The 13,000-nt window shown below is 49.1% G+C and overlaps 1 protein-coding gene across 3 annotated transcripts in view; it reads right to left on the bottom strand.

Annotated features, from left to right (window-relative positions):
- Positions 1–11,103, bottom strand: part of PEMT (phosphatidylethanolamine N-methyltransferase) — a 68,834-nt gene extending 57,731 nt beyond the window's left edge. The window contains exon 1 of one of the 3 annotated variants that reach the window (XM_037492095.2): positions 10,933–11,103. Coding sequence is in view for 1 of the 3 variants with exons in the window: in XM_037492097.1 (XP_037347994.1) it covers positions 10,501–10,563 (63 nt within the window). In the remaining 2 variants the exon portion in view is untranslated. Of the gene's footprint in view, positions 1–10,322; positions 10,349–10,500; positions 10,641–10,932 lie in introns of those variants that run through there. The other 2 variants (XM_037492097.1, XM_037492096.2) reach the window with 2 other exon arrangements.
- Between the last annotated feature and the right edge of the window lie 1,897 nt (positions 11,104–13,000).

Genomic DNA, 13,000 nt, shown 5'->3' with positions numbered 1-13,000 from the left:
TCCCTGGCTGCTCCCCGGCCACTGGAGGAGGGTCCCACATGGCGCGCAGACCTCTCCTGCCGCCCGCTGCTCCCCTCAGCAGTGTACTTTGTCAGTCTGCCTGTTCTGTTCCCCGCTCTGGCTCTGGTGAATTCTCTCACCCTCCCGTGCTTCTGACTGTGCCCAGTGCTTGTATAAATAAATAAATGAATAAATCTTAAAAAAAAAAAAAAAAGAATTATATTAAAAAAAAAAAAACCACAGCAGAACTATAAAGTACTAAATATTCTTTCAGTGTGTGCTTTTTAAAAGATTGACTTATCACATACTAATTTCAAGACACTTGTTGCATCTCGAGGGGGTTTCTCCCCCAACACAGTGATCCTTGGGGCAAAGGCATCCTGGCAGTGTAGGGTGTCAGACGCTCCCTGGGCCTCCATTCCCATCCACCCAATACCAATCACTCTCCCCTGTTGTGACAACCAAAAATGTCTCCAGATGTGGCCAAATATGCCTGGAGGCAGAACTATAGTGATTGAGGGCCTCCCTGGTGGCGCAAGGGATTGGGCGCCGCATTATGGAGCAAACCACAGCCTCTGCAGCACGAGTTCGATCCCCGGCTAGCCAGGGAGCAACCCACATGACGAAGCAGACCTCTCCTGTCTTACCCACTGCTCCCCTCAGCAGTGTGTTTCAGTCAGTCTGCCTTTTCTGTTCCCCACTCTGTCTGGTGAATCCTCTCACCCCCCACGCCCCTGCCACGTCTCTGGCCTGTGCCCCAGCTCTTGTATGCATAAATAAATAAATTAAAAAAAAAAAAAGAACTATAGTGATTGAGACCCCTTCTCAGGATGAGAGACTCCAACATTGATTTCCTTAATAAAGATAAGAGATCACTGACATATTGTGTGGTATTTACTGAGTCCCTGCATTATTCTTTGTATCTTATTTTTCTTTTTAGAAAGAATTTTAGAGGCTTAAAGCATTGAAAATGTTACAATGTCTCTCCACATGCAATTCAAAATTTAAAAAATTAGTCTCAACTATAAAATAGTAATTGTAAAAATAAACAATTTTATAGTAAAACTGTAAAATAGTGACTGTCTCCCAAGTTTGGGTTTGGGGAGGAGAGGCCCCTGTTCTGGCCTGCCCCACAGGTCACCCACCCTGGAAGGCAAGCAATTCTTGCTTCACCGGGCTACCTTCTCCTGGCATAACTTAGCCTGCCACGTAGACAGCCCTGCTGAGTAAAGCATGGAGGATTCTGGAAAGTCAGTTGCACAGAGGATGTAGCCTGGCATGTCCTTCAAATGTATGGGCCTCCTCTCTCAGTCAATCCATACTTCTCAAGGGCAAATCTTCACCCCTGTGGGATCAAGGCAGAGCTAAGCAGATAGCAAGGAATGGAATCCAGCCCTGCCCAAACTTACTGAGTTGAGTAAAGGAATGAATGAACCATCAACGCAAGCAAAGGTGAACTCATGTGAACAAGATGAATGAAATGACTGAGGGCAAGAGTGACCACACAAATGAGTTAATAAATGAATGACAAAAGACTGATCAGCAGACAGTGGGAAGAGCAGAGCCAGACACGGCACTGCCCCAGGTTGGCCACAGTCTCTGGGTACCACATGGGTGCTGCAATGCCACCTGGCAGGCATGCAAACCCATGCCCTGCCTTCCAGCTTCCTTCACCTCCCAAATTGTATCCCTGGAGACCCCAGTCTCAGTCACAGCAGGCATCTCACAAAGCTTTGGGCTGTGACAAAAAGTTGCCATTCCCTGGGGAGCACACCAGGAGGAAACAGCTAGAACAGGCCTCCAAATAAGCTGTCCACCCTAGAGAAAACACCTGTTCCTCAGCCCCAAAGCTTCTAGAATCTAGAACCTAGAACTGAATCAGAGGATGATTCTAGCTTCTGTTTGATCAGAAACATTTACTAAGTAGCTCTTCCTGCAACCATTGGCATTGACAATGGGGGAAGAGGTAGGAGGGAGGGAAGCTAGTTTGAGATCACCCAGAGGCCTGGTCCTGCTGGGCCACTCACACAGTGAGTACAAGTGGGGTGTCTTCCTCCCTGGAAAAGGCATACCCTTCACCAGTTATAAGGCCTCACTTATCCCTGCCCTTCTCCTTGCTCCCCATTCAACACCCTATGATCCTCTTGCCTGGCCACTGCTCCCCACCCCTACATCAAGTCCAATCTGTTCCCCTGCTCAAAACTCCCAAGATGCCCCACTGCCTTCAGAATGGCATACTCAGACCCCAGCCAACCCCAGCCTGCTTACTGAACTTTACTTCCTGCTGCCTCCTGCACCCTAGGTTTCCTTACCCACACAGGGCTCATCCATCTGCACTCACTGACAGGTGAATGGATTCACACCTTCTTAGTGCTAGCTATCTCTACCTACCCTTCCTGTCCCACCTCATCACCCACACCAAACACCACACACTACACCCTTTCATGATGGCTTCTGCACATTTCTGAAATATCCTCTTATCCATTTGTACCACCCTGATCCCCACAAACTCCTACTCAACCCTCAAGACCCAGTTAGAGGATCTCCAATTATTGAGTTATTTGTCCCTATCTTGTAGCCATTCCTCCAAAGTAGGGGCCTTTTTTTTTTTTTTTTTTCTCCATCTTTGTATCACCTGCCAGGCACAAAGAGTAAATATTTGCTGAGTCAATAGTATCCCTGTTTCATCATCAGTAAAAGGCAGGGGATAGTGGTACATCTCTGTGGGGCCCTCCAGCTGAGCAACCTGTGCTCCCAGAACTCAAAACTCCTCCAATTTAGCTTGGGACTAGAGGCAGGAGTCCCCAGGTGGCCACTCAGGGGACTCTACAGGTAGGTAGCCAGGAGCTGCCAGCAGTTCCCTCTGGACACCAGGCATGTTCTCTTTTGAGCTTTACAGCCCACAAATATTTACTTTAATGGCACCATTTAGGCTGAAAAAAAATCAAGCAACATTTACACGTATTGGCAGGAGGTGGCAATGGCCAGACCAGGAAGGGGGTTGGGCGGAAAGGTTCTCAGAACCCTGGATAGACTCCATTCAAGGCTAGTCAGTCTCCAGGATCAAAGCCTCCCTGCCCCTAGGGCGTGCAGGTACCAGAAGTACTGATGCCCCCTGAATTCCATCACATACCTCTCCCCCAGGTACCACTCTCCATTCACCTACTCCATAAACCAGGCATGCCCACCACCCAGCTGCCTTATGCAGCAACCTCTAAAAGGTCCTACAAGCCCTGGGCCTGAGTCATCAGATAGAGAAGCTTAGGGCCAGCAAGCCTAGAGCTTGAAATGTATTTTTTACTATTTGCTCACTTGTACAATGGATTTGCTTACTTGTACAGCAATTCCCTGGAGAGTTTATATGGCAATTCTGCAGATGAGGATATTATTGTTAGGCAAACTTTTCCCTTTTAAGGAGAGTTTGTTCAAGGTCACCATTCTTCTAAGCCATTATTCTTTATTCCCTGTCCTCCTGCCCTTCAGTGCAGTAAGGCAGCAAGCCTTGCTCCTGCTGATAAAAACACCCCAACAAGCAGGGTCTAGAATAGACCAAGAAATAGGTCACAGAGCAAGAAAGAGTCTGGAAAATAGTTGAGGGGAGGCCTGAGAAGGTGCAACCACCCAGATAATGGCTGTGGGCACAACAAGGAATCTTCCAGGATGATGGACATATTCCCCATCCCAGTTGGAGCCTGGATACTCAGGAGCACAAGTCAGAATACTCCAACTGGGTGCTAAGGGAAGAAAAGTTAGCAGAGGCCTCCCCTACTATTTTCCCACCAGGTCTTTGGGAGAACACTACCCTGAAAATGATTAAGATATTTTTAAGGATTCACCTCAGTGTCATTCAACAGATACTAAACATCCACCCGCGAGGCCCTACCCCTGGGGGTCTGAGATTCACAGAAGTAGGACTCAGGGCTGAGACCCCTGCAGGAATGGCCATAATGTCAGTGCACCTGAGCAATGAGCTTTTATTTAAAACTTACATCCCTCGTCTCAACCCATCCTTTCACCACTTTTGTTCTGCTTTGCAGAGGAGAAAAAGTCTGAGGCCTGGAGAAACCCCCAGATCACTGGCTGAGAGCAAAGCCTGGATTCCAGACAAAGCCACAGATGTGAAGCTTTCTGTCAGCACCTGGAAGCCCCACCACTGCCTCCAGTGGGACAAAGATAACGTCCCAAGGAGACAGGGACAAAAAATGAGAAGAAATATGCTTCTTTCATCTTTGTGGCAGCTAAGGTGGAAAAGACACAAGCTGAGGCTGGCAGGCAGTGGCAGCTACCTGGACCCCCAATTAGGGCTGAATGGGTCAGTACTAGAACCTCACAGTCCCCAGGTCCTTGTGCCCTCGGGTCAGTCTGTCCTGGTAGGAGGGGAGTATCCAGTCACCTTGAGAGTGAGAGTGAACGTCTTCTCCAGAGGATTTGTGTTGCTTGGAGAAGGCCCCGCTCAGCAGGGAAGAATGACTAATGGCTCACAGAGGCATTTCAGACAGCAGAGGGGAGCCCCTCCTGGCTTCCAGCTCTAGAAACACAAAGGTTCCTTCCTGATTGCTGTCACTTCCTAAAATCAGTGTGAAAGGATGGGTCTGCCTGACACTGCACTGGCAGAAAATAACCAAAAACAAGGGTCAGACATGAGCTGTACAGGAGGGTCTGGGGTCCCTCAGACACCCTGCACACCTGTGGGCCACTGGGACTAAGAGGTAAGTCCCCCAACCCTCACTCCTCCCCTCTCCTCCCCAGTCTGATTAAAGCAACAGAGTCCTGCCTTTCAGTCATTCTAAGAATGGAATCTCCTGGGCCTCCCTGGTGGTGCAAGGCTAAAGTCTCAGCACTATCAAGCCATCCGCAGCCACTGCAGCCAGGGAGCTACCCACATGGCGCAGCAGACCTTTCCTGACTTGCCCGCTGCTACCCTCAGCACTGTATTGCAGTAGATCTGCCTGTTCTGTTCCCCACTCTGTCTCTGGTGAACCCTCTCACCGCCCCCCGCCCCCACCTCTGTCCTTACATCCTGGTTCTTGTAAACATAAATTAATAAAATAAATCTTTAAAAAAGAAGAATAGAATCTCCCTTCAAAGTCACAGACCACAGAATTCTGGGTATTTGACACAGGAAAGGTTCTACCTACCTCGACCAGGAGTAACTCTGCTCAGGGCACCCAGGAATGGGCTCAGCTGCTGAAACCCCAAGGTTGGTAAGAAAGAGGCTCATAGCAATTTCACTGAGGGATTTGCGGGCATTTCGGAGGATGATATGTGTCAGGTCAACAGCACCCAGGGTCACATTGTGACATCCAAATAAACAGTAGGGGCCCAGGGAGTCAAAGGCACGTGGACTGCAAGTGGGCTCCACACAACACACAGGGCAGAGGGCAAAGGACGGGGAGGGGTTGGAGAGCACAGGATCTTCCATCAGACCCCATCACTGCAAAATACGCTTGGGAACCATAATCCTTCTGCCTCTCCTGGAAGGCCCGAAAGCACCCAGATTCAGCTGATTCAGACATTACTGGGTAACTTTTATTTAGAGTCCCACGCCTGGAAGACACAAGAATGAATGTGCCGGTCTTCTTCCTGAAGAAGTGTATGCTCTCTTAGGAGTGCGGAAGAACTTTTTTGATAATCTATGCCAAGGGACACCCAGCTCAGACATTCCCTGGGCTTCGAAGCCCTGCTCTGGGCTAGGTGAGGAAACTCCCATGGCCGACCTCAGCCAAGGGTTTCCCTTTGGGGAAGTGGGGATCACACTTCAAACAGGAGAGAACAGGTGTGAAAACACAAGGCGAGAGGGCCCTTCGAGGGTGAGGTTGCTCTGTCCCTTTCCTCTGCTTAATGATAGCTAGTGCACACAGACCACCCACCTCATCTCTCTCACTTTCTGGAGGGCCCACTGGGAACTCAAGCATCCAAAGGAAAAGCCAGAGAGGGCACTGGTCCAAGAAATGCAGTCCCGATACTGGAATCTGAGGGCAAGCAAGTCCCAGAAACCATCTTAAGCAGGTGGTTTGTTAGGATGTCACAATGAGACAGTGATCAGCAATGACTCTTAGAACAATACTGACTTGTTTCTAAACCCAATAAAAAGAAATGGCCAGCAGTTGCTCCAAGTACTCAAAGCCATTAACTCTGTTCAGCAAGGGGGAAGATATTCATTCATTCAGTCTTCATTCAACAAGTATTCCGGGGTCATGTGCAAAGAAGCTCTATGGTTCTGTGCTCCCTAATAATAGGGCTAGTGGGTTCCTTCCCTGGGAGTAGGGTTTGCGAACAGACACCCTAGCTGGGTTCCTCTCATCACTTTGCATGACTGAGCCTCAGCCTTTTCTTTACATTTACCATCAAAAGCCCAGGACAGATCCCTCTAGATTGGTGCTACTGAGTATGTTTATTTAAATATTCATTACATGTTGAAGGCAATATTGACAATTAGCCAGCCAACCTTCCCTGGGAAGTTACAGGGCTTGAAGTCCTGGCAAAGTGTTTGAATGATGCAGGGAGGAGAACTGTGCTGGGACAGGGTCTGTCACAGGCTGGCAGCTTGATGACTCAGGAAGCTCCAGCAAGTGACCAGCCCTCCCTGAGGCGTGAGAGATAGTGGCGCCTCCTTTAGGATCAGGCGGAGCGTGAGATAATGCGAGAACAGGCCTTAGCACAGTGTCCTGCACCTATGGAAGCTTGATAAACTCTAGTTATTATTACCATGTAGCAAACCCTGGGAGGCAAGCCCATTTTTCAGATTCAAAAATTGAGGCTAACAGGAGCACAAACCGACAGCACTGAAAGGCAAAATTGACAAATCCACAGTTATAGTTGGAGACCGCCTCACTCCCCTCCCAACAACTGACAGAGCAGGTAGGGAGAAAATCAATCAGGAGAGGGTTGCCTGAACACCACGCAAATAACAGCAGAGGCATGTTCTTCTCAAGGGCATGTGGAATATTCACCAAGGTAGAACACATCCTGAGTGTAAAACAAAACTTAAATTTAAAAGTCAGAAAGCACAGAAGGTATGTTCTTGAACTACAACAGAACACAACTAGAAATCAGTAACTGAAAGATGTTAAAGAACACACTTACACATAATCCAAAGATCAAAGAGGAAGTTTGAAGGAAAATTTTAAAATATTTTTAACTGAATGTCAATGAAACTATAGCAAGTGCAGTGGGTTACAGGGCTAAGAGGAGAATTCATAGCTTCTATCGGTGAAGAAGAAAAGGCTCAAATCAGTACTATAAACTTTGCCCTTTAGAAATTAGAGGAAAAGGAGTAAAATCAACCCAAAGCAAGCTGCAGGAAAAAAAATACAAGTGCAAAAGTCTATCAAATTGAAAACAGAAAAATAGAAGGGGGAAAAAAATAAACTCAAAGCTCATTCTTTGGGAAAAAGTAAAATAAAATTGACAGACTTCTGCACAGATTGACCAAAGGAAAAAGAGAAGAGCCACAAATTACCAACACCAGGAATACAAGAGGGTCTCCCCACTGCCCTCACCAACATTTTTTTTTTTTATACAAGAGCAGGGGTACAGGCCAGAGATGCGGGGGATGACAGAATCCACCAGAGACAGAGTGGGGAACAGAGCAGGCAGCCCGACGAAACACACTGCTGAGGGGAGCAGCAGGCTAGGCAGGAGAGGTGTGCTCACCATGTGGGTTGCTCTGAGGCCGGCGGGGATCGAACCGGCACTGCAGAGGCTGCGGACAGCTTCACAGTGCTGCACTCAACCGCCTGCACCACCAGGGAGGCCCCCCTCACCAACATTTTGGGGTTAATAAAAGAATACAAAGAACAAGCTTATGGACACACTCCAACGGGATGAAACAGGAAAGACACAAGTTACCAAAATTCATGCAAGACAAGATAGCCCTGTATCTATTAAAAGAATTAAACTCATAGTTAAACACTTTCCAAACAAGAAAGCTCCAGCCAGGCCCTAAAGGTGAATAATAATAAATATTTAAGGGAAAAATATACCACCAATTCCACACAATCTCTTCCAGAATACGTAAGTGGAGGGGCTGCTTCCCAGCTCATATTAAGTGACCAGCAGCATCGGTATACCCAAACCAGATGAGGACACTACAAGAAAAAAAAAACTATACACCAATATTCCTCAAGAACAGAGCTGCCAAAATTCTCAAACAAATAATTGGAAATCGAATCCAGGAATGCAGGGCTGGTCTGACAAGCAAATCACTTAGGTAATTCACCTTATTAACAGACAAGTTGGACAACACCATGTAATCACTCAGTAGAGACAGAAGAAACCGAGGATGGGGAGTTTAAGTGACTGCCCAAGGTGACAGAGGGAGAGGACAGTTCCTATCTTGCTCTCTCATATGGTAATTACACATGGGGGGGGGGGTCTACTCCCAAAATACAAACAATGTAAACCAATATTATTTCAATTAAAGATAAATAAACAAACATAAAAATCAAAATAAATTTAAAAATTATGAATAGGACACATTCTCTCCCTCTGGGAGACACCAGGTTAGCACAAAACCTGCAGCTCAGATGCCCAAGGGGCGGGGAGAAACATGGAAACTCCAACCAGGTGACTGACTTTCAAACCAGAGATTCTGATTAAGGGAGGGAGAACTACTGCCTATGATAAATATAGAATGCTGTATGTTGTTTTGTTTTGCTTGAAGAGAAATCCCTTGACATCAGGAAGCTTATCTGTACCCACAAGGGCAGCAGTGGAAAAACTGAATGTTGGTCTAGTAGGTCATACTGACCCCGAAACACTCACAGGTCTCTCCAACTGCACAGCCCCACCAGGCTCTGGAGGGAAGAAGAGCGAGCAGAAAAGGGCTTCCAACATACTCCCCTAAGCTTCCCCTTCCCATGGTTGATCCTCTCACCTCTAGCCTGTAGGTCTCCACCTTGCTTCAGACACCTGAGGGCAGAGCCCTAACCCTTCAGCTGGGGGGGAGGAGGGGGGTGCTGGGCCCACTGCTCCCTTGCATTCTGCCCTCTGGCTTAAAGGTTTCCCAATATCTAGTTATTGGCAACAACCTTCCACGTGAAGTTCATGTGCTCTTCCATGGAGCACCTACTCTCTAAGCCAGGCCATGGCGACGACAGTCCTACTTTGGCAAGTGCCCTTTGCATCTGTGTCCTGTTGTAGAAAATGTGAATTGCTGGTCCTTCACAGACCACATGGTCCCAGAGACTCTCTAGTGGCCACTGAGTTTAAGATTCTAAGGAATGCACCAGGCACACTATCCTCCTGAGTCCCCTCTTGGGGGCTGGTGATGCTCTACCCTGATCCGGTAACAAGGATGTGGTCCCTTAGTGAAAAGGCAGGACCTGTACTCTGATGACCGACCACTCCATCTGACTGTTTACTTTGAGGAAAAGTTAACTGAAATATTCTTTCTGCAACCCACTCACCCACTTTAACTGTACTGCAATCCCTCTGGGCCAGATATCTCCCTTCTCTTTGTTATTTGAATAAACACTCCCTTGCTCAAGGCCTCAGCCTGCTCTTCCTCCACCCAGAGCAACTGGCCCCCTGGCCTATCATTCAGGTCTCAGATCATAGGTCACCTCTGCAGAGATAGGGAACTCGCTGTAGGGAGTTTAACCCAACCTCCCCACCAACTTCTCTCTTGCTGGCTTTATTTTCTTCAGAGAATGTTCCAGGCTTATCATTTATCTCACCAGAATGAAAGCTCAATGAGAACTGCCCCTGAACTGTCCCCCATAACCAGGATGTCAACAGAGATCAACAGTGTTGATGGATGAAATAAAGGAAAGGACCGGATGGATTAAAGGTTGCTTCAAGTGGAACAAGATCTAGAATGTTCCATTAAGTGTAACTGAGGAAAAAAGTAAATGAAGACTCTAAGAGGAAGTTTTGAGAGAAGAATGAATGCAGGAGAGAAAAATATCATGGAACTGGGAGTCTGGGGAGAAATGCCACTAAAAGGAAAACAGTCTGGCCTACGACTTTGCAGACCCGCAGCAGCCTCAACCAGCAAGGCAGACTCCCACCACCAGAGCCCATCCTATCCACCCCATTCCATTCGTCTGAGTACAGTGCTTTATAGGACTGTTTCTACCCATCTGACCCAGGAAGGAGGCCAGGTTCTGCAGTTTGCTCAGGATTTAAACCGTTCCCTGGTGGGCATGGACCTACCACAAGGGCCCTCACAGCTCCCACACTTGCACGCGCTCCAGCCACCCACACGCTCTCAAACACGCATGCTCAGTCTCCTTCACACTCGCACACGCCCAGCCACACGCTGACTTCCGGACACAGACTCTCAGAGCAACTCTGACCACACAACCTCTGATACTCACAAACACAATCTGGGACTCACACCATCCCAGAGGCTCACACGCCCCGCCCCTGTAGCCTGGTAACGGGATGGCCCCGCCCACCAGGCGTTGGAGGCGGCGCCTGTGAGCCCGGGAGCGCGCTTGCTGCCCCGGTCCCTTCCCTCTACTGGTACCCTGGCAGCCCAGCGCCGGTCAGTACCTTCCTAAAGTCAATATTGCCGAGGCCTCCGCAGCAGTCTGGCCCCGCCACCGAGCTGCTCATTGGTTCTGCTCCTGGGGCCCCAGATCCTCGCAACTGGGGGGCCGCTTCTAGAGGGACCACGCGGGGGGCTCGTGGCAGCTACTAGCCCCCAGCCCGGCCCCATCGCGCTGGGGAAGCGCCACCAGCCGGGGCGCTTTCCCGGTGACCCCAGTTTCTCCTGGCCTTCTGGGAAATGTAGTTTCCCTGCCCGCGGAGCGCCTCTTCCTTGGAGCTCGAGACTGCATCTCGAGGCGTCCAGGACTACAAGTCCCAGAGTAGTATGCGGCAGCGCCTGCCAGTTCCGAGGCGGCCGCGCGGCAGTGCCGCTTTAGTTTAGCCTTCCGACCGGTAGCTTTGGACCCGGGCTCCCGCACCGAACCCTCCACTGACCTGGCGTGACGGTCACGGCTGGCGGTGTGGGGCTAGAGGTCGGCGGCCGCGGGTCGTAGGTATAAGTAGCTTCCCGCGCAGCCCCCTGCGGACTTAGACTTTGGCCTAGGCTCGGGACATCCCCGCCCTCCGCCCCTTTTTGAGATTTGCTTTTGCCCAGAGGCGGTACAGGCCGAAATCAACCTGTAGTCTGCAGCCGAAGCTACTCCTCCAGACTCTGGGCCCCCGCCCCCACAGCTTCTTTGGCTCAGCCGGAGACACCTCCTCCACTCTTTCATTCATTCTCATTCACTCACTATTTGGAGATTTCTTCTGTGTGCTGTTTTGAGCAATAAAAGGTCCCTGCCCTCACTGTTTTCTAACAGAAAAGAGACAAAGTTAAAGGTTTATAACTTGTATAAGTACTAAGAAGGAAAAACTGGGGCTAGGTCAGATGATAACAAAGGATACTGCCTTGGAATGCTCAAGGAAACCCCCTGAAGGTGGCCTAAGCTGGTGAGAAGGTGCCAGACATGCAAAATGTGGGGGTGGGGCAGACTAAGAAATAGAGTGGCGGGCCTCCCTGGTGGCGCAGGGCTTAAAGACAGTGCTATCAAGCTATTGCCAGCCACTATAACATGAGTTTGATCCTCAGCCTGGCCTGGGAGCTGACCCACATGGCACTGCAGACCTCTCCTGCCTCACCCGCTGCTCCCCTCGGCAGTCTATTTCAGCACATCTGCCTGTTCTGCTCCTCACTCTAGTGAATCCTCTCACCCCCAACATCTCTGGCTTACACCCCAGTTCTTGTATGCATAAATAAATAAATCTTAAAAAAAAAAAAAAAAGTGGCATGTGCAAAGGCCAGGAGACTGAGTTAGGGGTACTTCAACAAAGATTGGTGAACTACAGTGTAGTGGTGAAGGGGACAGAGTCGGAGGAAAGAAGGAATTTTAGATGGTTGGGTTCCTGTGGGGAAACAGACTCAGAGTTTCCAAGATTTGCTCCATCACCTGGTGAGCTGTAATTCCTGCTGCTTCCTGATCCAGGTGACCCACTTTTCTCCCCCTCAGACCTCAGCACCTATCAGGCTTGAGCATTTACTGAGCTGCGCCTGCATGCCTACCCCCAGCTGACTGCATTACGGAGAGGCCCAACCAGACAGGAAGGACCAATGAGAGTTTTGCAGCAATGCATTAGCTCTGGGACTGTAGGTAACTTTCAGTTTCCTCAAAAAGGAAAAGGGGGTGGTGGTGGTGGGACATAGATATATTCAGGCAGATGTCACCACACAGGACCCAACCCATGGAAAGTGCTTAATAATCATTGGCCTCCAACGAGGCTGGGCATGCAATAGGTGCCTGTTGTCCAATGACCACTATTACCACTTGGATCAGGAGAACTCCCCTGCTCAGCGTGTTCAGGCAGGGTCTGCTCCACACAAAGCTATTTCTGGGGAAGCCTTCTAGCGAGCAACCCCCTCCCGCCGGTGAAGTAGGTATACTTCACTGAAGCCCCAGTTTTCTACTAATCTACTGGGCACTCTACTTCCCTATCCTGTTGTCTTATTGAACCAAGAAAATGCATTTTTGTGTGTTTGCTTTATCTGGAAACAAAGAAAGGTAAACAACAGAGGTCACAGCAGAAGTGAAGCAAATAGAAGAATCCATTCCTCCACTCTTAATCCACCCCCTGCCCATCTCCCTCTGTGAAAAGAAACCACTTAGCCATATAGAAGCCAGACTGCAGCTTCAACTGTGAACGGGGTTGTTGAGATCGAAAACTTCTGCGGAAGAAATTTGGGGGCAGAAGTCCTTTGCCTGGCCCTATGAAAACTCCCAAATCCGAAAGCTTGCTGGAAAAATCCTACAGGCCAACTTTTCACACTGAAATATTCCCTTTTTTGGCATCCCTGGCAAATGGAAAAGTCATTTCTGCTTACATGCCTTAAATGATGGGAGATTCACTACCCATAAAGATAGCCTGCTCCAGGGCCTCCCTGGTGGCACAAGGGGTTAAGCACCACACTATGAAGCAATTCACAGCCTCTGCAGCACAAGTTCGATCCCCGGCTGGCCAGGGAGCAACC

This window comes from Talpa occidentalis, unplaced genomic scaffold, assembly GCF_014898055.3.
Source record: "Talpa occidentalis isolate TD23 unplaced genomic scaffold, MPIMG_talOcc4v2.1 talOcc4.7, whole genome shotgun sequence".
Lineage (NCBI taxonomy): Eukaryota > Metazoa > Chordata > Mammalia > Eulipotyphla > Talpidae > Talpa > Talpa occidentalis.
This window is presented reverse-complemented; position numbering and strand designations above follow the sequence as displayed.